The sequence below is a fragment of the Schistocerca piceifrons genome, chromosome 8 (assembly GCF_021461385.2).
Source record: "Schistocerca piceifrons isolate TAMUIC-IGC-003096 chromosome 8, iqSchPice1.1, whole genome shotgun sequence".
Classification (NCBI taxonomy): domain Eukaryota; kingdom Metazoa; phylum Arthropoda; class Insecta; order Orthoptera; family Acrididae; genus Schistocerca; species Schistocerca piceifrons.
In genome coordinates this window covers 335,209,787-335,237,358 of record NC_060145.1, presented here as the reverse complement: position 1 = coordinate 335,237,358, position 27,572 = coordinate 335,209,787, and the positions used below count along the sequence as shown (strand labels likewise).

The 27,572-nt window shown below is 39.5% G+C and overlaps 1 protein-coding gene across 1 annotated transcript in view; it reads left to right on the top strand.

The window, feature by feature from the left end:
* Positions 1-1,959: 1,959 nt before the first annotated feature.
* The window catches only part of LOC124712015 (glycolate oxidase 1), a 41,590-nt gene continuing 15,977 nt past the window's right edge, over positions 1,960-27,572 (top strand). Inside the window, exons 1-4 of the mRNA XM_047242307.1 lie at positions 1,960-2,155; positions 2,274-2,425; positions 17,271-17,391; positions 25,233-25,367. Coding sequence (XP_047098263.1) covers positions 2,013-2,155; positions 2,274-2,425; positions 17,271-17,391; positions 25,233-25,367 — 551 coding nt within the window. The 5' untranslated portion in view covers positions 1,960-2,012. The remainder of the gene's footprint in view (positions 2,156-2,273; positions 2,426-17,270; positions 17,392-25,232; positions 25,368-27,572) is intronic.

The following is a 27,572-nucleotide window of genomic DNA, read 5'->3' as shown; positions in this document are numbered from 1 at the left end:
TAACATCTTCATGGCTAAAGTAATTCTTCAGAATCATCTTGATCCATTTGAATGTGGTAGGAGAAAATGAGCAGTATTTTACGTGTACTGGAAATATTGCTTAAAGTGTTGATTCAAGGAAAAATGTTGCATAACAAAAACTGCAAATCAGTGTTTCTCTTTTCCACTGCTACATCACCAGATGCTAAGTTATCACCAGCTGTGGTACAACTGATAGTAGTGGCTTAACCTGTCAGTTATAGTGAATGTACAGACTGATCTCAACATACGCTGGAGCAGTTTGCAACTTGCCCTCATGTACCCTCAACTGCAAAGCATTTGTACACATAAAGTTACAAGAGATAATACAATTGCCATGTCACATCCATGTGGAAGATTCGGTGAGTAGTTTCACAGTACTGCTGCCTACCTACTTATAGGCAGGTACCTTGAAGGGAAAAAAATGATCCACATCATCACATTTAAAAAATACCTTGAAAGAGGTATGTCTTGTGCCCCGTTCCATAATTTATTATTTCCTGAGTTGCTAATGCCGCAGATTTCTTGCTTTTGCTGTCTAATTGAGTTTGTATCACCACTTGGGAACAGAATGCAGTGGAGCAGTACTTTTTAACTTCTTTTGAGATCAGCAGCCTTTTTCATTGCCAGGTTCTGAATTAATGTCTGTGCAGTATGGATCCATGGGTGTGTGTTTTTTAAATTTATCGGGGAAGATAAGAAAAGTTCTTTCCCTGCATGCAAAATAATGAGCGTCTGTTTCCAGAGGACACCAGGAGGTTGTGTTTTTGAGGCACCCTTTCTGCAGTCTTCAAGGTGTGAGTATGTCTGTTCTGCTGTGGCATGGTTTAGTCTAAGTTGAGTTGCTCTCATGTCCAGTGATAATTAATAATGCTTCCTCTAGTGACGTTTGTGTTTGAATCTAAGTAATTTCGGGAATCAAATAAGGGCTTGTGAATGGGCTTTGTCCTTAGGCAGTATTTTTCCACTTGAGCTGATCATGGTAGTTAGATGCTACATTCAGTATTTTATATCTTGGTATGATTGTTTAATACCTTTGGTTTCCTAGAGAGTTAATTTTTGCCATCATGAAAGAGGAGGCTACCCAAGAACGATAGTCAGATGTTACAGAAAGGAAGAAGCCTCACTGGCAAACCCCATGTTAGGTATAAGCAAGTGAAACCAGGTAGATATCACCTTTTTCTACTTCACAGCCATTAATGATATCAATTTCAAAAAGGTAACACAGTTATTTTTACTCTTTAAGTGTTGCTATACATGTATGGAAAGTATACTACTGTATGTAAAGAATAGTGAACCAGTGTACATGAAAAAGAGAAACTTAAAAAAAATTAAGAACAGAATAAATATTGTATCAGCTTGCACTGCAGTTGTCACAGAAAGTAAACAAACAGTGCAAATATGTACAAGGAAAGTAGACTGGATCTTGTTGTTTATCATCTATTCTTATGTTGAGCGTCTGTCAAAATTGCCAATGAACAATGATCAACAATATGTGGACAATGACAGAAAGTAAAAATATTATTTGTATATTTTCAGTAAGATATATAGGTAGTATTCAAAAGAATTATGTTCTTGTGCATTACCAAAGTATGTTTGTTACCTGAAAGTATGCTATGGAATGTTTTTGTCAAATTTTCATTGTTTGTACTGAGAATAATAAAAAATACCATAGAATTTTTATCACTAATATTAGCTACAAGTAGATCAAGTCCTATGCTAGTTCCAGAATTAAAAAATCACTAAAAGCCATGTGGCTATATTTAGGGATGTCATCTAAGCTAAGGCAGTGTGTGTGGAGCAAGTCATAACAGTGACATTGAGCTATTGGACGTCAATATTATGCAACACTTACGGGGTTATCCTATCAGTGGTAGGATTATCTCTTGTATACTGACCCCACTAATCTTTTCACTTGGACTGTCAAAACAAATTGAGAACTGCCGGAACAGTTGTATGTACAGGTTTTAGGTGGTCAGTAAGCAACAGCAGCCATGCCAGAAAGTCATAAATTTGTGTGTCTTGATGACTATGAGAAACATGCTTCCACTGTGCTTCCAAGAAATGCTTTGGATTATTATGCAAGTGGTGCTGGAAGAGAGCATACTTTGAAACTTAACAGGAATGCCTTCAAAGTGTGAGTTTTCATACACACTTTCTTTAACAATATTAATTTATTGTAATATAACTATTAAATTGGATTTCATTGTCATTTGTAAGACATACACAATGTAATGCAAAAAACTGAATATTAGACTGCGTATTCGCCCGAGGATGATGAGAAATGTATCAAAGCGGGATATGTCCACCACAGTATTGGGTAACTGTGTGTCAGTGCCATTTGGAATAGCACCAACAGCAATGCAGCGTATGGCTCATCAAGATGGAGAATGTGCCACAGCAAGAGGCAAGTCTGTTTTCAACTTATTTGTATTGCACATAATAAGCTGGGAGACGAAATACAGGGTGTTACAAAAAGGTACGGCCAAACTTTCAGGAAACATTCCTCACACACAAATAAAGAAAAGATGTTATGTGGACATGTGTCCGGAAACGCTTAATTTCCATGTTAGAGTTCATTTTAGTTTCGTCAGTATGTACTGTACTTCCTCGATTCACCGCCAGTTGGCTCAATTGAAGGAAGGTAATGTTGACTTCGGTGCTTGTGCTGACATGCGACTCATTGCTCTACAGTACTAGCATCAAGCACATCAGTACGTAGCATCAACAGGTTAGTGTTCATCACGAAGGTGGTTTTGCAGTCAGTGCAATGTTTACAAACGCAGAGTTGGCAGATGCCCATTTGATGTATGGATTAGCACGGGGCAATAGCCGTGGCGCGGTACGTTTGTATCGAGACAGATTTCCAGAACGAAGGTGTCCCGACAGGAAGATGTTCGAAGCAATTGATCGGCGTCTTAGGGAGCACGGAACATTCCAGCCCACTATCAGCAGCTGATTGGCCTCCACGGGTACACTTCTGCGAATGGTTCATCTAACAATGTGTCAATCCTCATTTCAGTGCATTTCTTTACGGATGAGGCTTCATTCCAACGTGATCAAATTGTAAATTTTCACAATCAACATGTGTGGGCTGACGAGAATCCGCACGCAATTGTGCAATCACGTCATCAACACAGATTTTCTGTAAAGATTTGGGCAGGCATTGTTGGTGATGTCTTGATTGGGCCCCATGTTCCTCCACCTACGCTCAATGGAGCACGTTATCATGAGTTCATACGGGATGCTCTACCTGTGCTGCTAGAACATGTGCCTTTACAAGTACAACACAACATGTGGATCATGCACGACAAAGCTCCTGCACATTTCAGTCGAAGTGTTCGTACGCTTCTCAACAACAGATTCGGTGACCGATGGATTGGTGGAGGCGGACCAATTCCATGGCATCCACGCTCTCCTGACATCAACCCTCTTGACTTTCATTTATGGGGGCATTTGAAAGCTCTTGTCAACACAACTCCGGTGCCAAATGTAGAGACTCTACGTGCTCGTATTGTGGACGGCTGTGATACGATACGCCATTCTCCAGGGCTGCATCAGCGCATCAGGGATTCCATGCGACGGTGGGTGGATGCATGTATCCTCGCTAACTGAGGACATTTTGAACATTTCCTGTAACAAAGTGTTTGAAGTCACACTGGTACGTTCTGTTGCTGTGTGTTTCCATTCCATGATTAATGTGATTTGAAGAGAAGTAATAAAATGAGCTCTAACATGGAAAGTAAGTGTTTCCGGACACATGTCCACATAACATATTTTCTTTCTTTGTGTGTGAGGAATGTTTCCTGAAAGTTTGGCCGTACCTTTTTGTAACACCCTGTATTATCTCCTTACCAATGACTGTCAGACTTGCAATACTTCATTATCTGTTGTGATATTGGCATAACCTGTTTGAATTCATAGTGTTCCAGTGACTGTAATAAGCATTTTTAAATTTCTAACTATTCTAAGTTACTGGGCTACTACTTGATTTTATCAACAATAGAAATTACGAACTGTAGTGTTTCATAAAGTCTTATTTTAAAAAAGGAATAAAAGTGCAATGAAAACAAATAACATGGATAATTTTTTTATGGCAATAGTTTGAATGTCATATTGTTCTGCATGTCAGTCCTATTTAATTCAGTAGTTGATTTCATGTGAAGAGCCATTGTTCAAGAGATGAGGGTGTGTCAGTGTAAAGAGAAAGAATAATTATTGTGTTGACTCCTTAGTATACAATAAAACAGTTTCCTTTGAGAACTGCTGAAAACAGGTTAACTGTCCTGAAAGACGACAGCAAAAACATTAAGGGGAAAGGTAAGTAATAGTTCCAAGTACAGATCTTCAGTATAAAATGGGTGAAAAAACTGCAATAATGCATTTAAGCAGTACTGTATGTATATTTTAAATGTAACAACCCACAAGACCTTTGATACAGATAATAATTAACAGAAAAGATGGTATCAGAATGAGGGCAAGTGCTGGGATTTTACAGAATGGTTATAATTAAAATTGTGCTACTTGAGAGAGCCTGCATGAAAAACAAATGCTCGTAGGATAATGAAACCTTGTGGAAACATTTCTAAGGACATAGGGAAGAGAAAAAATGAATAAACCATCAAAAGACACACATTTTAATTTCTATGTTAGAGAGTTCAAATTTGGTGGTCTTTGGTGGTTATGCAGTTTGCAGTGATCGGCCAATGATTCAGTTTTATACCAATGTGTTATGGAGAAACCAAGTCACCTCATGAGCTGTGTGAGGTGGACCTCCATCATGTATCAAAATAGATTAGTCCAAAGCACTTCTCTCCCGTACAGCAGGATCACATGTTGGCGAAGCAGATCGCAGTAACTTATTTCATTGATGCTGCCTGTCCTTTGTCCTTGAAGTCAGAGTTCATCAAAGAAACTGGACCAATCATGTACCATGCCATGAAGCTGCACCACACACATGTAGTCTCTATGCAGGGGAAGTTTATAAATGGCTTTTGGTGGTGACGCTCCCAAAATGCGGCAGTTGAGTGTTCACTGCCCATGTGAGCGTAAAGTGTGATTTATCACTCCACAAAATGTTCCAAGGCCAAGTGTCAGAAGAACATCTACTCAAAAGTCTGCATCACACGGCAAAAGGTGGTGAATAATGTGCGAAGTTTGTACAGATACCATTTCACAAAACTTCAAAGCACTTTTCAAACATTCAATTGTGGAATGTTCAGCTGTCATGGTACGGCTCATGCACTGCTCAAAGAATGCACATTGCATCCAACATTCTCAGTTGTGGCAATAGTAACTTCTTCAACAATTTGTCATGCAACTGGCCGTCAGCATCTCCCAGGAACAGACAGAGTCATTGGCCGATCGTTACAAATGGGATAACCCCTAAAATCACCAAATGTGAAACCCCTCATGTGGAAATCAAAATGTGTTTCTTTCAATGGTTAATTTATCATTTCTCTGTTGCATATTCTTACAAATGTTTCCACAGAATGTCACTGTCGTACAATAACTTGTTTTTCATGGGTGCTCTCTCAAAGTAGCAAAAGTTTAGTTATAACCACCCTGTGAAATGTATGATCGAAGAAATATTAACTATTTGAAAAAAGGGAGCCTTGTAACAATAAAGCAACACTGCCCAACAATGAAAACCTTTTGGATTCAATAATAGCTTCTTCTTGTATACTTCCACCTGCTGAATTCAAAAATCATCTTAAAATGAATGATTACATCTTGCTCCGGAGGTAAAATAACGTGCCTTTCTTTCCCAATGTACATTTTTATACTGGGCATAATTTTCTTTTAGAGTTGTCACTGTTAAATGACGAAGCACAATAATTTCCAGTTTTTTGTAGGTTGTAAGCGTTATTACTGTTGCTGTGACTGACTTTCATCATGTTTGCGGTGTAATTAATGCATAATGTCTTTTAGTAACCAAGGAACACATGAAACCAATCCAAGTAACACAATTAAAACTTTATTCATAAGCCTCTGAACAATAATGGAAATAAGCCTCTCATCACTCCACACACAAGACAGAAGAATCACACAGAGGGTGCAACATAAGTGATACACACAGCAACAGATTAAAAGAATATAATGTGTGTGTGTCAGTGCTGCTCTGCATGTACATAGGCACGGGTCATTGGTAGACGGCATGTCAGAGACTGTGCCATGTGTGCACTTCCTACAGGCAGCCTCTAGTGGCCAGCCCGTGCTGATACAGTTGGTGTTTGATTTAAGTCCACACACATGGCAACTTTGTACTCGGCGCACTCTCACTCACATGAACTAGTAGCAGGATACAACAGTCCTCTCCCTCAGGTGAAGACGGCACCCTGGCAACAGAAGAGACACCAGCAGCCTGCTGAGAGAGACATCCATCGGATCTGCAGTGGTGGCAGAATTGCCGGCAGCAGTGGGTGGGATGGTGTGCCAGGCAGTCCCAAGGGTGGTGGGTGTGCGGCACCTGATGACAGCACTGAGGAGGAGGGTGCCATTACCATCTGTGTGTCATCATCAGCAAGCAAGGTCCCACTGCAGAGGAGACTGAGCTGGACACACCAGCGACCGTGGCTGAGGCAATGATGGCAAGGTGGCCAGTGGATGCAGCCCAACCGGAACAGCAGGCTGCAGCAACGGACCCTAGGATAGAGACAGACCAGTGCCCAGCATTATGAAGCTGGAACACCAGGGCACCGCACATGGAGGAGGCAGCCAATGGGATGGGGGGACCTCCACAGCAGGTGATGACGGGCTCCAGGCAGAGGTTGGCGGAGTGAGCTATGACAACAGGGGCCACACCTGCAAATTGGTAGCTTCCGTGTCACTGAGTGGGGCTTCAACTGATCAAAGTGGCGCACCACCAGCTTGTTAGCCATACGGGCATCACAAAGATGATTTCTCCAGCAGAGAAAAACAGTGGCCAGTATCCACTTGGGCCAACGACCAAACACTGCCGATCCCAACCACAGAAGGTGCTGAACAGGCCACAGAAGGTGACTGCAGGCCATGAAGTAGCTCAACCAGGCTCAGTTCCCACATAGACGTGAAGTGATAGGTGCTTAGAAAACAGAGAAGGATGTCGTCAGCGAAGAATCCACAGTAAACTTTTTCATTTAGGACTTGAACGTACACACTAGTTGTTCTGCTTCACCATTTGAGTGAAGATTGAATGGCGGATCTTTAACATAATGAATGCTGTGATGCGAACAAAACAACTGAAGGGTGTGAGAAATGAATTGGGGCCCATTATCGGAAACTAAGGTAAAAGGCAATCCCTCAATAGGAAAAACCCTAAAAAGCATATGAATTGTGACCTCAGCCGATGTCGATGCAGACCAGAGAATGTAAGGACAGTGGGAAACTGCATCCACAACCAAGAGCCAATAGGAATTCAAGAAGGGAGCTGCGGAATCGTCATGGTTGGATTCCCATGGCTGGCGTGGAGTGGGACAGAAACACTCCGGGGGACAGAGATGCCCTGGGAGCAGCCTGTTGCTGTGCACACTACTCACAAGTTGCAACAAAATGGACAATTTTGCCATCAATACTGGCCAAAAATCGTGTCTCCTAGATAACGGTTTAGTGCACAAAACTCCCCAATGGCCTTGGTGGAGAAGGTGTAGAATTTAATGCTGTAAAATGGCAGGAATGACTGCTCTGGGAGAGAGGTCTACATCTACATCTACATCTACATCCATACTCCACAAGCCACCTGATGGTGTGTTGCGGAGGGTACCTTGAGTACTTCTATCGTTTCTCCCTTCTATTCCAGTCTTGTATTGTTTGTGAAAAGAAGGATTGTCGGTATGCCTCTGTGTGGGCTCTAATCTCTCTGATTTTATCCTCATGGTCTCTTCGCGAGGTATAAGTAGGAGGGAGCAATATACTGCTTGAGTCCTCGGTGAAGGTATGCTCTCGAAACTTCAACAAAAGTCTGTACCGAGCTACTGAGCGTCTCTGCTGCAGAGTCTTCCACTGGAGTTTATCTATTATCTCCGTAACGCTTTCGCAATTACTAAATGATCCTGTAACAAAGTGCACTGCTCTCCGTTGGATCTTCTCTATCTCTTCTATCAACCCTATCTGGTACGGATACCACACTGCTGAGCAGTATTCAAGCAGTGGGAAAACAAGTGTACTGTAACCTACTTCCTTTGTTTTCGGATTGCATTTCCTTAGGATTCTTCCAATGAATCTCAGTCTGGCATCTGCTTTACTGACGATCAACTTTATATGATCATTCCATTTTAAATCACTCCTAATGCGTACTCCCAGATAATTTATGGAATTAACTGCTTCCAGTTGCTGACCTGCTTTATTGTAGCTAAATGATAAGGGATCTTTCTTTCTATGTATTCGCAGCACGTTACACTTGTCTACATTGAGATTCAATTGCCATTCCCTGCAACATGCGTCAATTCGCTGCAGATCCTCCTGCATTTCGGTACAATTTTCCATTGTTACAACCTCTCGATATACCACAGCATCATCCGCAAAAAGCCTCAGTGAACTTCCAACATCATCCACAAGGTCATTTATGTATATTGTGAATAGCAACGGTCCTACGACACTCCCCTGCGGCACACCTGAAATCACTCTTACTTCAGAAGACTTCTCTCCATTGAGAATGGCATGCTGCGTTCTGTTATCTACAAACTCTTCAATCCAATCACACAATTGGTCTGATAGTCCATATGCTCTTACTTTGTTCATTAAACGACTGTGGGTAACTGTATCGAATGCCTTGCGGAAGTCAAGAAACACGGCATCTACCTGGGAACCCGTGTCTATAGCCCTCTGAGTCTCGTGGACGAATAGCGCGAGCTGGGTTTCACACGATCGTCTTTTTCAAAACCCATGCTGATTCCTACAGAGTAGATTTCTAGTCTTCAGAAATGTCATTATACTTGAACATAGTACGTGTTCCAAAATTCTACAACTGATCGACGTTAGAGATATTGGTCTATAGTTCTGCACATCTGTTCGACGTCCCTTCTTGAAAAAGGGGATGACCTGTGCCCTTTTCCAATCCTTCGGAACGCTATGCTCTTCTAGAGACCTACGGTACACCACTGCGAAGGTGGGCAAGTTCCTTTGTGTACTCTGTGTTATATCGAACTGGTATCCCGTCAGGTCCAGTGGCTTTTTCTCTTTTGAGCGATTCTAATTTTTTCTATATCTCTCTGTCGTCTATTTCGATATCTACCATTTTGTCATCTGTGCCACAATCTAGAGAAGGAACTACAGTCCAGTCATCCTCTGTGAAACAGCTTTGGAAAAAGACATTTAGTATTTTGGCCTTTAGTCTGTCATCCTCTGTTTCAGTACCATTTTGGTCACAGAGTGTCTGGACATTTTGCTTTGATCCACCTACCGCTTTGACCTAAGACCAAAATTTCTTAGGATTTTCTGCCAAGTCAGTACATAGAACTTTACTTTCAGATTCATTGAACGCCTCTCGCATAGCCCTCCTCACACTACATTTCGCTTCGCATAATTTTTGTTTGTCTGCTAGGCTTTGGCTATGTTTATGTTTGCTGTGAAGTTCCCTTTGCTTCCGCAGCAGTTTTCTAACTCGGTTGTTGTACCACGGTGGCTCTTTTCCATCTCTTGCGATCTTGCTTGGCACATACTCATTTAATGCATATTGTACGATGGTTTTGAACTTTGTCCACTGATCCTCAACACTATCTGTACTTGAGACAATACTTTTGTGTTGAGCCATCAGGTACTCTAAAATCTGCTTTTTGTCACTTTTGCTAAACAGAAAAATCTTCCTACCTTTTTTAATATTTCTATTTATGGCTGAAATTATCGATGCAGTAACTGCTTTATGATTGCTGATTCCCTGTTCTGCGTTAACTGTTTCAAATAGTTCGGGTCTGTTTGTCACCAGAAGGTCTAATATGTTATCACCACGAGTCGGTTCTCTGTTTAACTGCTCAAGGTAGTTTTCAGATAAAGCACTTTAAAAAATTTCACTGGATTCTTTGTCCCTGCCACCCGTTATGAACATTTGAGTCTCCCAGTCTATATCTGGCAAATTGAAATCTCTACCCAGACTTCCGCAAGGCGTTCGATACAGTTCCTCACAGTCGTTTAATGAACAAAGTAAGAGCATATGGACTATCAGACCAATTGTGTGATTGGATTGAAGAGTTCCTAGATAACAGAACGCAGCATGTCATTCTCAATGGAGAGAAGTCTTCTGAAGTAAGAGTGATTTCAGGTGTGCCGCAGGGGAGTGTCGTAGGACCGTTGCTGTTCACAATATACATAAATGACCTTGTGGATGATGTTGGAAGTTCACTGAGGCTTTTTGCGGATGATGCTGTGGTATATCTAGAGGTTGTTTCCAAATTATCCTTCAGGTGCTCAGCCACAACCGCTGCTGAGCCAGGGGGCCTATAGAGACATCCAATTACCATGTCTGAGCCTGCTTTAACCGTGACCTTCACCCAAATTATTTCATGTTTCGAATCTCTGTCAATTTCCTTTGATACTATTGCACTTCTTATCGCTATAAACACGCCTCCCCCTTCACTGCCCAGCCTGTCTCTGTGGTATACATTCCAATCTGAGTTTAGAATTTCATTACTGTTTAAATCTGGTTTCAGCCAACTTTCTGTCCCTAGTACTATGTGGGCATTGTGACCGTTTATTAATGAGAGCAGTTCTGGGACCTTACTATAGACGCTCCTGCAGTTTACTATTAGCACATTAATATTGTTATTCCCTGTTGCATTTTGCCTACTCCTACCTTGCCTCATATCAGGAGGTGTCTTGTCGGGCCTAGGGAGGGAATTCTCTAACCTAAAAAACCCACATGTGCACTCCATACATACTCCGCTACCTTTGTAGCCATTTCCTGTGTGTAGTGCACGCCTGACCTATTCAGGGAGACCCTACATTTCTCCACCCAATAGCGGAGGTCGAGAAATTTACACCTCAGATCTCCGCAGAATCGTCTGAGCCTCTGGTTTAAGCCTTCCACTCGGCTCCAAACCAGAGGACCGCGATTGGTTCTGGGAACGATACTATAAATAGTTAGCTCAGATTCCATCCCGCAAGCGAGGCTTTCCACCTTCACCAACTCTGCCAACTGCCTGTATGAACTGAGGATGACCTCTGAACCCAGACGGCAGGAGTCATTGGTGCCGACATGAGCAACAATTTGCAGTCTGGTGCACCCAGTGCTCTCAATTGCCACCGGCAGGCCCTCCTCCACATCTCAGATGAGACCCCCCGGCAAGCAGACAGAGTGAACACTGGCCTTCTTCTCTGACCTTTCTGTGGACAACAGCAAAACCAAAACACTGTCAAAAACAGAGAGGTGATATAATAAGGGAAGATAGTTTTGTGTACAGGGTGCAAAGCCTGACATGGCTATTTATCTGGCCAGCCTTGTTAAACTAATTGAAAAACTTGGCTGAGAACCAAGCCAGCGGCAACAGCAGCTGCTATGTGCAAGTTCATAATTGGGAAACCCTTGACCATGGCCTGTGTTTCAGTATCATGATGGCAACAAAGCAATTCTTCATGATAAAAGTGGAGAGCAGGACCCACAGGGAGATGGGACAAGGCGCCTGCATTGGCATGTTTAGTCATGGGTCGAAAATGGATTTCATAACTGTACCAAGACAAGAACAGCACCCAGCATTGTAGGTGGTGTGCTGCCATGTCAGGCAAGGAAGTGTCAGGGTTTAACATGGAAACCAAGAATTTATGGTCTGTAATAAGGTGAAACTTGGACCCAAAAAGAAGAAGAAGAAGAAGATCCTGAAATTTCTGGAAAGCACAGACTATGACAAGACCTCTTTTTCCATCTGAGAGTAACATTTCTAGGCCAGAGTGAGAGATTTAGAGGTGAAAACATCAGGTCATTCAGAGCCATTGGCATAGCGGCATGCTAGGACCATACCGAGGCTGTACTGTGAGGCATCAGTCACTTAAACTATTTGCTGGTCTGGAGAAAATGTAGCTAAAAAATGGACCAAAAGTAGTTTGGATTTCAACATCAGAAATGCATGTTTGCAATTCAGGCCCCAGCAAACACAACAATGCATGCAGCGGGTGGGCCAATGTGGCCACCCCCAGCAGGAAGGTATGGTAGTACACTATTTTAAGACCTGAAGCTCCTTCATGGACAGGGAGTGAGGCATAGATGTAACAGCAGAGATGTGGTCTGGCAGAGGTCGACCTCCATCCTATGAGAACTTGAACCCCAAATAAACAACAGAAGGTTGAAAAAAACTGAGATTTTGCGATGTTACATTGTAAGCCTTCGGGTCATAAGACAGAAAACAAAGTGAGCATTTTTTTTAAGTGATCAGCCTTGAAGAAGTTCGTGACAACAATATCATCCAGGTAATTAATGCAATCCAGGAAAGGCATAGTCAATTGCCCTAAAAATCATTGGGAAATGACAGGGGCACTAGCCACATTAAAAGGAAGGTGCAAGTATTGATAGAAACTAAAGGAAGTATTCAAAACCAGAACTCACCTAGACTCTTCATTCACAGGAACCTTGCTAACATACTTCAGACAAATCAATTTTAGGAAAGTGCTGGCCACCCAATATTTTCACCAACAGTTCCTCCTGGTATGGGAGAGGATACTACATATCCATGACTGCTTGTAGACAGTAGTATTGAAATCACCACAGAGGTGAAGTTTCCCCGACAGCTTCTGAACTGCAACCAGCAGAGATGACCATTCAGTGGCCATTACAGGTTGCTTCACTCCTAGAGATTGAAGTCCATCCAATTCTGGTTTCACTTGATCTTTCAGGATGACAGGAATAACAATTCAATAAAAATGAGGCCGAGCCATGGGTTTTAAAGAAATATGAGCAGAAAAATTTGTAGCCTACCCTATACCTTAAAAAACAAGTTCAAAAACTCCTCACACAGCATTTCCAATTGAAAATATGGTATCTGATTGGTTAGAAGGCAAACTGCATTGGTGATACAAAATTCAAATTCCTTAAATGTGTCTATCCTGAACAAATTCTCAACACAGGCATCAGCAACCACCAAAAATGTAACAGAATGAACCCCTGACTTGTAAGAGGCAGATGCCATTAATTATTCCAACAGCGCAATGTGCTGTTTTCTGACTAGCTTCCGCATGACTGGTGTCAATGTGGCTAGCCTAAACTCTCATAGGTTTGGAAATTAACATCACTGCAGCACCTGTGCAACCTGTAGCTGGATCACTTGGCAAAAAACACTTAACTCGATGAACAATTTGGGGGAAGTCACAAGCACTGGTGTCACACAGTTTATGTCCATGTCCATATCCAGAGCAACCTTTAGTGAATGACACACAGAGGCGATGTGGCCTTTCTTCTGGTAAACATTACAAGTAGTCCAATGTTTTGTGCATGCCAATTGGTCATTCTGGACACCAATTGGTCATTCTGGACAAAACAGAAAGAACTAGATGGGAAAAGAGAATGTTGATGCCGAAGCAGTGGCAGTCATAGCTGTGGGCCAGCCTTTGTCTCTTAGTGCTGAGCCTGCAAGTTTAATGCCACCACTGTCGCTTCCTTGTGCAAGGTGCCTGTCATGCTAGTGGGCACATCTTGTGACACTACTGTCACATCTCCCCACACTTAAATTTGATCACCTGCTGCCTTTGCTATTTGCAAACGTGGGGTTTTCACAGAGTAAAGCCTTCTGGCGCACTTCCATATCTGGAGCTAAACAGATAATTGTATCACGCATCACAGAGTGTGCATAAGGTTAATTATGACCGTCAGTAATAAATTGACACTTATGGCTAAGATCATGAAGTCTGGCTGCCCAGGCCTTGTATTTCTGGTTTGGTTTCTCGCGTATAAGTAGAATTCAACTTGTGCTGCTGTGGCATGCATTCATTTGCAATGCTAGTTTGTCAATAAACTACATATGTGATCAAAAGTAAGATCTGCTGGTTCTAATAAATGGACAAGCTGACACAGTAATTGATACACCTTAGGTGGAATCCATGAGAGGAATAAAGCTTTGCACAAATTCGAGTCTGTCATATTGAAAGCCAAAAAAAGCTGTCTGAGTCTTTTTCCATAAGCTTCCCATTCCTTGGCTGAATCATCATATGGAGGAAAAGTGGGTGGAAGCCGACAAAATGATCACTGCCAAAGTAAGCTGTTCAATCAGGGCCGGTCGCATGACATTCACAATGACTAAACCCGATGAAGTCACATTTAAAGAGACTGCACACATGGAAACGGTTCCAAACCATCATTAAGTGTGTAGTAACCAAGGGATACATGAAACCAATCCAAGTAACACAAATATGGCTTTATTTATAAAGCTCTGAACAATAATGGAAATGAGCCCCTCATGACTCTACACATAACAAGACAAAAGAATCATACAGAGGATGCAACATAAGCAACACACAGAACAACTGATGTTAGCAGTACAAACTAAATGAACATAGTGATTGTGAGTCAGAACTGCTCCACGTATATGTAGACACGAATAAACAGTGCTATTAGCATGCTTCCTACAGGTGGTCTCCAGTGGCTAGCCCATGCTGACACAATTGAAGGTTGATTTAAGTAGGCATATGCGGTGACGCTACACTTGGTGCACTCACACTCACACACACCAGTAGCAGGAGACAGCATTTCTGATTTTCAAATGATTTTCAAGTGTAAAATTTGTTAAGTCAAACTGCGACAAGAATGTGTAAATTCAATGAATAATTTTTATCACATTTGTGGTGAAATAACATTTTGTCTTGTAAACACTGCTTATCAATTTTATTTTAGTGTGAAGATAGGGGACTAGGATTAGTCATGGCTCCAGATATATTTTATGTTGCAATCCTTGTTCAGTTATGCTATGAGAATGGATGAAAAATAAAAAAAAAATTATCTGTAGCTGTTGCTGTGCCTATGGTTTGGTGGGAGCGTACAAACTATACAGGTAACTACTATTTTTGCTTGACTGTACTTATAAAGGCAGGACTGTTAATGAAGAGAAGAGGAATATTTCAATACCCTAATCTTTTCTAGCTATTCCACATTCATATAATGTACCAGTTCCTACCCCACTCCAAAATTATTAGCTGTAAGTAGGAAATGAAGACAGTGTGGAAGAAGAAGAACCCAACAAGTTTTCCACATCCATGAGTCTGGTTTTGATGAAAAAGATGATAAACTGCATATACAGAGTCAGGCGAGGTTTGAGACCTGGATCTGTCGAACAAGAAAGCAGAACTTTTAGGGTAAAGACTACATTGATGGAATCTTCTCCAGTGTAATGTTAGGATCTCACAGTGCAGACATCATCATGGGAACAGCTTGCTTCCAACCCCACCACTTTTTTATGAAATATTTTATTTTAATTTGAATCATAAATTAGCTGATTGGAGGTTATTTATACTCTCCCCCAAACTTAATTTGATAGCTATTTTACTTAACAATTGCAGCCTTCTTCCTTCTTTTCCACTGGTCTGCAGTACACCTGAAGAAGACATGCCAACATGGCAGTCCTCGACTCAATCAAATATGTTGAACACAAGTGGAAAACCTGTGATGATCTAAAAGTCATTTCTGTACTCTTAAAAATGGAATGGGGAACATTAATCACTGCTACTTCTTATGTATGTAGGACATTAGGTATAGGAAATCGAATTATATTCTCACAGGCAGCCTGCAAAAAAATCTTAAGTGAGAAAAAAGTTATTGCCAAGCTTCTTGTGGACCCAAAAGATGTTCTATTACTACTCCGTTGTACATAGCTGGATTTGATGAAAATTTTTGTAAAAAGTCTAAACTGAGGAGGAGAGGCCTGTAAGTACTTAAGAGACAAATTACCAACACTAAGTGTAAACAAAATACCTTTCTTAACTCTTGCATCACTTAGTGGTGCAAAAGTTAAGGAAGGTATTTTGTTTTAGCCAAAAATTTGACAATGTTTAAAGGGTCCTGTGTTTCATTGGATTTTGGAGGAGAAAGTAAAAAAAAGAGATGAAAACTACAGTCAGTTGGTGACAGTACTTCTGCAAAAATGTCATCAGCTTGGATGCAATATGCCCCATAAAATTCATTTTCTCCACTCACATAGAGACTTCTTCTCTCCTAATTGTGGAGTTATCAGTGATGAACATGGAGAAAAATTCCATCAGGGTATTTCTGTAACTGAACAAATATATCAGGGCATTTGGAATGAAACAATGCTTGCAGATTACTGCTGGTCTATTTGTAGAGATGCTCTGAAATTTGCAAGAGGCAAGCCGAAAGACAACAATCTCATAAAGCCACCATATGATTCCATTCAGACCCAACCAACTGGCAGGTATTTTTCAATCAATTCAGAACTCTTAGAATGAAACTGTGATTTAAAGAAAATGTCAAACGGGCTTTAAATGTTATTGACACATGTAATCAGAATTATATAATTTACTCTTAATCTCTTAAAATATATCCACCTATTTTATATCACAGGAATTAGCACTGATAAAAAATTTTTCTTAATTATATTCCTTTTTTCAACACAAAATTAGAAGGATCTGACTCGTGAAGTGAAGGAAACATTCATTTTTATGCAGTATAATGAAAGAAGTAAGGGTAAACTACTTTTTGTCAAAAGAAATACTGTACATTACAAGATAATGTCATCCGCATAATGTGTCAAAAACCCATAAAGGACAAACTGAATTAATGAATATTATTGTAGTTTTGAGCTTTATTAACTTACTTAAAGTCCTGTCATTTCACTCTCCCCCCCCCCCCCCCCCCCAAAAAAAAAAAAAAAAAAAAAAAACACATGTTTATGATCTGCTTGATAATCAGTAATATTTTTCTTATATGTCCAAACAAGATATTCAGTAGTTCTTTTTTTCCATTTTCTCAAAAACTTTATTATTTCAAACTTCACTTTTGCTCTACGTTATTATTAACAATTTAATTCCTTTATTGAATTTTGTTTACAAGAGAGGCACTGTGTTCCCCTTAGTATGTCTAGTCTATGTTAATTTTATTACTTCTCCATTTGATAAATTAGTCAGTGGTTAACATCTTTTTTGTTGTTATGACTTTCTGTAACATGTTATATGCAGTTTTCATGTTGCACTTCCTTTTGACTGCCTTCTGAAGTCATAATGTTAAAGCCTCAACAACAGATCAATTGTTAATTAAAGACCCTCTTGGCATATACTTCTTTGATTTGTCACTCTCTAGTTTTAAGCTTTATGCTGATAGTTAAATCAGCGAGATTCTCTCAAAATTTCAGCTGCTGGTATGATGGGCACAATATTTACACTGAGTACACTTTCAACAAGCAGTATAGAGGAAGTAGCAGAAGCAGCACCATCTACTATCAAATGGTTTCAACTCTATATCTATAAGGACAGGTCAGACTTTGATATACAGTACTTTCTAATACCATACAATATATATTATAATTGAAAATATGAAGTGAAATATTGACAAGTAGCAAAGGCAAACTAACACTGGCTGTATATGCAAATAATTTTGCATAGAGTAATTATGTAATTTGATAGTTATTCCTTAAAAACTTATCTAACACAATAACGTGATTAACTTCAGCTGTTATAGTAGGAAACTCAGAGCCAGGGACGTTAAACTCACATAGTGACTTCCAGTAATGTGAACTTGTTTCACTGATGGACCACTTGGAGAGCTGTAAGTTTATCAATTCTTCCTCATATCATTTTTTTATTGGGTGATTTAAAATCTTCCATACTTGTTTCTGTTTGATAGTAAACCAAAGCTGATTTCATCACATCGTGTTTCTAATTACAACTTGTCGTGCATTTGAATGGGATAAATTATTCAATATTTGTTTTCATTTCACACAAAATGAAGCTGCTTTTATTGCATGATGTTACGTGGACTCACAAAAACATGGTGTCCCAGAAATGTTGCAATAAACTCCAAGGTAGGTGGAGCACATTGTAAGGATTCAGAATTGCGTAGCAACCCATGGCCACAAACATCACTATGTGATGCTGTACACGTGAGTACTGGAGGGGAACATGAGCATTTCCACATTTGAGCCCTAGCCTGGGGTAATATATGAACAGTGAGCTCACAGACATGCACTTAATGTATGGGACAGCTGAGTGCCACTGGACACATTTATCAAGTACTCTTCCCAGACAGACATCAACCACCCCACAGTTTGTTTGCACATCCACATCAAAATCCATGTGGGTACAGGGCATTAAGAAGTTGCAAGGCTTGTGAGAACAGACCACAATCAGCGTGTTCGGTCATTAGGGAATGCGCTGGATGCTGTGGAGACAAATCCAGGCACCAGCATATGTGTCATTGCTTTGGATTCAAAAGATCTTCTATTAGTGTCCAGAATGTTCTGAACACCAAATCCCTACGTGCCTCTGATCTCCAATGTATGTAATTATTTCACTCAACCCATTGTACATTGGTGAGACCACATTCACTAGAGATGGCATACTCAGTCACCACAGTGAGAATTTGTGGGCACCAAGAAACCCCTATGGCGTGCAGCACAATGTGGCACAATCACTTCACAGTTTGTGACTGCTTGCAGATGTTCCAGCAAATATGAGGTGCAGCATGATGGGGTGCCTGCTCATTTTGGTCTGGGTGTTCATAGGCATTTGAATAGATCATTCCCTCAGTGATGGATTGGACATGGTTGACCATTTCCTGGCCCCTACACTCATCAAATTTAGCGAGCCTTGATTTTTTTTCTGTGGGGAGTCATGAAACTTCTTATGTATTGTGATGGTGTGGAGCTTGAAATGGATCTCATCACAAGAATCATCTGTGCATCTGCTACAAACAAAGAAACACACAGTGTTTTAGAGTGTCCAGCAATCATCTATGCTGAACAAAATTTCTTTGTGATCTGAATAACATTTCCTGCATAAAGTTTATCGCAGTCTATTGCACTGATGTCTGTGAAACTCTTTGTACTGCCAAAATGTAACATCTTTGTTAACTCTGTAATTTATTGACAGTCAATTTGAGGAGAGTATGTGTGAAGGATTCATGGATGATGGACATGGGAAGTCAGGTCAAGAACTTGTCTCCACTGTGGCTATCAAAAATGTATTAACTGAAAATTAAATGATGTTTGAAATTGTTAAATTCAAGAACTGTTTTGACTTTGAAGTGTGAAGTTTAAACAGTGTTTCATTCAAGAATATTACTAGTTTATCCAGTCTTATTATTTTGAAAATGCACAAAGCGTCATTATTAACATAATTCTTTCATTAATGCCATTACAACAATCATCACTACCAGGGAAGATATTTCGTTGTGAAACTCGCCAAATCCGTGGCCTCTGCAGAGAACATATCCCACATTATTGCGGGATAACAGGCTCAGTCATTATACACAACAACAAGAATTTCAAGATGAGTATAATTTTTAAATATTGTATATTGCAGCAGACAACTTAGGTGCCACCTGTCTACAACCATTGTTCTCAAACTGAATTGCACTCATCTATATGTCTTTTACTTCAGACAGAAATGTCATTAAAAAACTTATTTTGTGTTTGATTAATTGCCTGCATGGGTATTAGACTGGGGCTGAGAGTTAAGTGGGTGTGAAAAATTTCTAAAAACCATATCCAGGCTGGCCGGCACACCAGTACCCGTAATTAATCTGTGGGGCACATTCAACACAGGGTTTTTGTGCCTCCCTGTGTCCAAGAAGCGGAAAATGGAATGAACTCAGCTGTCTGGGCGGCTATAAGAAGTGTAAATTTTTATCAGAGGTTAATATCATATGAATATCAGGGTAATAAAGACAGTGCAGCAGGAGCTATGTTAAAGCAACTGTCCACTACTCACTTGAAATGATTCTAAGCAAGCAACAGAAACCTAAGTCACACTGAAAGGATGCCGTTTTAAACATCATATCACCCAAATAACCATCTACTGCCTTATTTTCTGTGTCACTTCACTGTCAAGATACAACATGTTGCCAAAAGACTTCAGGCACTCTAGTGAACATGCTCTGTATGATATCACTGTGGCCAAGTAAGTGTAGGCTCAATGTATCAGTGTCACAGATTTGTTTCCTGTTGGAATGAGCCAATGAAGACAACTGCATTAACTTGAACAGGGTATTATTGTGCAGGTGCAGTTTCAAGCATTCTGTCATGAAGATTTCACAGAAATTATACAATGTTAGTGAAGTTACTCTGAAGAAAAAGAAGAAGAAGTAAGGGAAGCACTAAAGCCAATCATCACTCTAGAGGCCCTTAGAAATTAACTGTTAAGGACCACTGAAGTCTTAACATATACTGTGTAAAATGTCTCTGCCAGTCACTGAAAGAGCTTTTGTTATGGGCTGCTTAAAAAGGTCAGTGACAGAACAATACGTAAGAAAAGGAGAAAAGTCTGGACCCAGTTTTCATGGCCACACTTGTGCCCAGAGGCCACTGATTACAAGAGTACATGGATGACACTATGTAGAAAAGTACGATGACTGTCCTTATCAATTTATGGATACAATGAGAGACCAGTTTGTTGATACCATCACTACAGAATGTTTGACTTTGTTGACAAAACCACAACCTCACATCTGCTGGCATTGTTTCATCACTATCAAAGTGAAGTCCTCAAAGATGTTCTTTATGTTTTGGAAACACATGAAAATTGCATGGGGCCACATTGAAACTGTGTGAAGATGATCGATGACAGTGAATGGATGTTGTGGATTGTTGCAGGTGACACAGCATTTGTGTGGTCTGGCATTGTTATGCTGAAGGAGAAGGTGCTCCATGTAAGAATGAACTCTCTTTGAAACACAATTACAGCACATTGTGCCTCACACACAACAATACATTACACACCACAATATTACACCCTACCATTCAGAGCTCTCTAGCACCAGAGTGCTGCAAATATGTAGACATGAAGACAGAAGATATACAATGTTGATAACATTTGTTTTATTTAAAAAGCTTTAAGAGTTTTCAGCATGCTCTCATAATTCTACAGATGAAGAAGAATGTGAGTGACAACAACCCTGGACCACACTTCATAAAAAATAAAAATTAGCTGCCAGCATATCAGAACTAAGTGGAATGCCTTTCCCATAGATAGAATGCCAGGAGAGTAATACTGGGAGATCTGACACACTTTTAGTTAAATACCTGGTCTCTTTGGAATGAACAGAAATTTTGATGACATTGTGTATATTTGAAAAATAACGAATAATGCCAGTGTTGATGCAGAGGAAGATTAAGATTTAACATGGCAGTGAAGTCAGTCATTAGAGACACAACACGAACTTGCACTGAGAAGGAAAGTGGCCAGGACATTTTCAAAGGAACCAGCACAGCATTTGTCCTAAGTGATTAAAGAAATGGTCAGGCACAGATTTTAACCTTATTTCCTTTAATGAAAATCCAGTAAATTGAACTCAGGCATCAAATAGTTGTGGTCATAGTCAGCTCATTTGAAATGTTCCATTCTAGATGAATATTGTAAATTAAATGGACAGATAAGAGTAGAGAACATAGGGCTGTATTATTTGGACATGCCCTCAGGCATCCCGTAGTAGTTAAGTAATATAAAGTCATATGGCACAAATGGCTGGGAGACGCCAAAGGGCAGGTTCAGCCAGTTAATGGGAAAGATATTCCCTATCCTTCATGCCTATAGGCACCTTTCCTTCACAAAGGATGAGAGTTGTATGTATCAGAGTATCTGTTAAGTGTAAGTGGCTGGAAAGAATGTGTGTTTGTAGTGTAGTGCCATGTTTATGTTGGGGATGATGAGAGAATGGAGATGCTGAAGGCTGGTGTCAGCACATTGCGTACTCATCTCGAAGAGTACCAAGGAGCCCTCTTAGTGTAACATTCCCATTAAATGGGTGGATCACCATTAAGAGTGTCACATATCCTCACTTCATGAAACACTGCAGAGAGGGTTTGAATTTAATGCATGACATTGGCGCAGAGACTGACGATCGGGGACTTTATGCCACCAACCCTCCTGCCTCCTCTGCCATAAAGGCATGGGGAAAACTGTCAATATTGCATGACACATCTGGACGGTCACCCATTCAAGTACTGGCTATGCCCAATGGCATTTAACTCCAGTGATCTGACAGAAACCAATGTACCCGCCATAGCGTGGTTGTTGTCCAGAAATAGTTAACCAGGCATTAGATATAACATTAAAGAGGTGAAACTGGAGGAGTTGGCCAAGGCTGAAGTGTGTCGCCACAGATTATTGGTAGACAATGGGCACAGGGTAGAAGTAAATGGACAATGGCATCAATGCAGTTGAAAGAATGACAGCATTAATGTTTCACAATGTTACTGTTTTCATTTGTAACATGTCTATCTGCCTTTGCTGCAAATGGACTGTCACTGTATTTAGATAAAATATGATAGATGCAATGCACTATTGCACAAGACCTGACTACACCATTAGAAATAATGGAGAAATCAGTAAATGAAATAGAATACTGTAAATTTTTAGGTGTTTATGTTGGTTATAACTGGAAGTCATACGTTACAAATCTTAAATGTTTAGGTTCTGTAACATTTGCATTACAGATAGTATTAGATACTGGAGATGAAAATATCAAAAAGTTGACTTACTTTTCATATTTTCAATGACTAACATCTTATGGCATCATATTCTGAGCTAATTCATTGAATAAAAACGTGATTGTTGCACAGAAGTTGTGTAAGAAAGATAATATGTGGTATCCATACAGAAGCTCTTATAGACAACTCCATTAACAGCTGGACAAATAAAAAAAAATCTATTACCAAGTGTCGGCAGGGGAACACACTATAAAAAAGGAATTACATATGGCAAACTGAAATAGCATCACAGTACATTTACTCCTTAATGACGTTTGTAGTTAACAATCCATCACAGTTTGGATGCAACATCAATATTCATAAGTATTATACTAGGAGCACAGATCCACACTACCCATAACTCAGTCTTAATGCAGCATAGGAAGCAGTGAGGTATAAAAGTCTTTAACTGCCTACCCAGTGATGTAAAGAATTTAATGGACAATAAAATTAACTGTAAGCACTGTGTGTGTTTCACACAAGCACAACTTACACATATATGACCACAATATCTGGCCACTTTGGTCAGAGTCAGTAAAACTGACTCATTCCATATCACTCAGAGAGGTCACAACTATGATCATGGAACATGCAGATAACTAACCTACTTCAAATGAAGCACCTTACTGTCACATATATTAGCAACCCATCCCTAAGCTGCTTACATTTCTCCATCTTTTCTATAACACTTTGGCCCATGTTTTAAGTTTTTTTAAATTATGTAGTTGTGCAGTTCTTATTATGTGTTTGTTCCAGTCAGTTTTAATATTATTTTGAGATACATGTCTCCATGTGTGGTGACTGTAATAACTAATGTGAATCTCAGCAAGACCACAAAGATTTAAAAGATACTAGATACATAGAAAGACCATACATATTCTCCCGTCAAAAACAGAAATATTCTCTGGCACTGCAACTGTTAGACAACAAAAAACCACATATCAAGAAGACTAAAAATAGTAATATTAAAAAATTCAATCACAGTTTTTAAAAGTGCCTTGATTTATCCATTGTATATTTAGGTAAGAGAGCTAATTTATCAAGAATTGTGCCACTACATTGCCAAGTTACAGAAAACCGATTTATTCTTTTCTTTGTCCTGTAGGCTCTGCAGTATTCATTAGTTAACTACTTGATTCTCTTTCTTCAGTCCCTTTTAGTTTTCTATATCTTCTTTTTACTGGCATGTCTATTCCACCCACCCCCTCCCCACAATCTCTTTCATATATAGTGTACTTAGCTTTCCACTCTTATTAACTCTTGTTAGTTTTGTCAGTAATCTCTGGCTTGTTTATTAACCCATTTTCCACCTCTATGCTCTTAGCTTTTCAAATCTCGTCTGGTGCAGTCCCCAAAAATCCATCTTCCTTCTCATTCCATCCAACAAGTCTCCCCTAACCCATGATTCTGGGAAATTTTTTCAAACTCTCCCCACTTCCTAAACCTCACCAGTCCTTTATCTTCATACTTATTCCTTCTCCTTCAAGCCTTCTGCCAGGATCAGGAGCCACTGGCTCCAAAATCTTGGAAATTTCCTTACTTTTATATGTGTCTGTTCTCCAGCTGCTGCTTGGCGAGCAATTTTTTTTTTTCTTCCTCAGTCAAATCTATAATAATGTAGTGTGTGGGGGGTGGCCTAAAAGTTATAACAGATTTCTGTCATATACTCAAATATGTTTCAGAAAGTCTTTTTTTATATAGAAAAAAGGAATTTACATTTTATGAAAAGCATGATCATAAGAAAATCAAATGATAAGAAGTGAAAACATGTGGAAAATAATTTTTTTCACATTTTTATAAAACTGATGAATTTAAGAGTTTATGGATAACTAATAGAATCCACTACCTGGTAAAATATATACTGGTACCAATTTCAAATCCCAGAATGATGATCCTGAGTTTGGCATACAGTAAAAGTCAGAACATCCAATTTGCAGAGCCATGTTTAATTTTCTCCCCTAGCTGTGTGCATTTGAGCTAGTATGCCATGTTTAATGTTGATGACATGTTAAACCTTAGCCTTCCCATTTTTAAAGAATATAAATGAGAAAATATGTGTAGTTAGTCGTACATGTTACAAGCTAAAACTTAGTATGAATTGTATTGAAAGAAGATATCTGATTCATTGACACTTTGGTAAATGGAAATAATCTTTGAAAATAGAAGGATAAATCATCCAAAAAGAGAAACAGGTCATACATAGAAAAGAAACTGAGAACAGCAACAGCAGAGATTCTTGTGAACACCTCCTTGTTATCTTTTTATAATGGATAATGTGTATCTCTTGAGCCTTATAATTTTGTTTGATTCAGTTACACTATATTTATTTTGCTGGTGATCTAATAAAGAATAAAATTTATAATTTTTTGATTATTTCTCTTGACAATAGTTCTATCAGTATTTAATTATAATGGCTCTTCTTAGATATGAGATAAATAGCAAGAGTTTTGATAGAAATTTCAGCAGAAGATTTGTCTTATACATTTCTCGTGTTTCTCGTAGCTATATTAAGATTTTTAATTTAATATGCAAAGAAACTATACTTCTCTGGAATAATTCAGGCACTTTTGTTTCTTCTCTTTTTGTCAAACACATATCACATACTTAGGGAAATATTGCTCCTTGTTTCAGGGCAGTAACCGAGGATCTTGTGAGAAGAGCTGAAAAAGCTGGCTTCAAAGCACTTGTTCTGACTGTTGATGCACCGATGTTTGGAATACGCGATGCAGACATTCGTAATAAATTCTCTCTTCCTCCACACCTGATGTAAGTACAGAGCGTATCGCAACAATCTGATATTCATATCAAATGAATGAAATTTTTTAAATGATAACACTATCACCATTTATCTTTCCTTTTTGTTTTATTCTGGATACTATTGCAATTTTCACTCTGTATCCATTTTCAAATGATACATTATTATGCTATGGTACTCACATTGCATGCTGCCACTCATGTCAAGAACATAATGTGCAACATCATGGTAACATCCGTTCAAATCAGCATCTGTAAATTGAGAGCTAATGCTAGTTTGATATACCATATAAGTGGTGTTGACATGATGTTTTCTAACTTTTCCAACTCAGATGCCCACTTTAACAAGCCCATTTTTTTTTACACAGAAAATAATTCTTCAAAAAAAGCATAGCAGTTATTTCTTTTATTTTGTAAAGAAAAAAGTCCAAGTGTATCACTTCAAAAGCAAGGAAAAAATTCTATTTTGCGGGTGTAAAGTGATCGTAATGTGGGAGAATATGTTGTTAATGGATTTGAACTCTTTCACTGCTTTTATTAATTAGTCATGTGCATACATACCAGCACCTTATACATGGCACTCACCACAGTCCCCATACAGAATGTTCCCGTTGCCAATCTTTTTTAAGCCTGTACCCTTCCATTTAATCTTGTGAAGAGCTGCTACTTTCAGCCTATGTTTCTATAACTCCTTGGTCATATTATGCAAACTTCCTGGCCTGTACAGGTTGTTTACCTTCCAGGTTATAAAAGAGAAGTCCAATGTCTCTCACTGTGTCTGATTTTAGTTGAGACAGACATGATTCTGAGGCTTCTGTAGAGAGTCTTGACCCATCTATCTTTTGCGTGAGTGGGGGGGAGGGTAATCCCAGCGCAGATCTTAACCTGGAAGGCAAGTGGCATAAAGTTTAGATGCCCATCCTCCCCTAGAGACATTTGTCTTCTCCACAGCTTTTGACTCACCCATGGGGTGTTTTGATCCACCTCGATTATTTTATTTCCTCGGTACCCACTACATCCAGTGAGTGTTCCTCAATCCATCACCTCAGGAGGTGCCCTATTGGGGGCTAGCAACCCCACACAGTAAATAGTAAGATAATTTAAATGACCTACCAAGAATTACTACAGATCTCATATCAAAATATGTACAATTAAATAATTTTCTTTATGTTGTAGACCCCTGAATATGCCTAGAATGATCTGGTGAAACATGTTTGGTAAACATGAATAAACTATTTGTTTGCAAAAACATGAATAAACTATTTGTTTGCAGAACGTGGAATTTTTTCCTATGTGCAGGTATGTGATAAAGCACAAGCTGATTGTAGAATTATAGTTTGTAGAGACCTTAAGGCTGATTTCTGTCAGAAAGTACTGATCAAAGGCATCTACAGTTGTTGATATCCAGCTTTGGATTATTTGCCACACTGAAGTCTTGGGATGGATTGAAGGACATAGTACACCACCCATGGACAAGTTCTTTTTAGACCCAATAAGTTACTGTGATTTACATGTAACACCAGTTGTCAATGGTTTGTTTGACTATGGTTGTCAAATGTTAACAATAAAATATACTGACCAGTTAGGCATAGATACCAGAAGAGACCCGTTGTATTGCAGAATCATGAACTATAAATTGATTGCAGTGTTTAGACAAAAATTATGGGGCAGATAAGGTTGATGGAAAATATTTTAACTCTTTCTTACACATATTTCTACAGAATTTTGAGCCTTGTTTCCCACTGAAACAAATAAGGGCAAAATTGAATGGAAACAAGGAAAATGATATGTGGGGCCCCACAAGCATCAGTACTAGGCCCACTCTTGTTCTTAACCTACATAAATGAACTTCCAAAGAGTTTAAAGTGCAGTTCCAAACCTGCACTATTTGCTGATGACATGCATATTAACCAGAACCCCAGACACATTTCTGATGATAACTGGACAGGCCTTCAAGTAGTTCACAATGAACAGTTCAAATCTTAATCTTCCAAAGACTCGTACCATGCCGATTTCAAACAAGCAATAATAGCACCAGAAGTAGACATTAATAGCTGTACATCAAAATAAACACCAGGAAAAACTCCTTGTGTTCTAGTGGGAAAAAGCCTAAAACCCACAGAATCTCAGTTCAGCATGTTTTGGATGTAGAAGCATCTCTCACTTTGTTGAGCTAGGGACAATGGTGGTGGCTTATTTTGCATACTTAAATTCCTT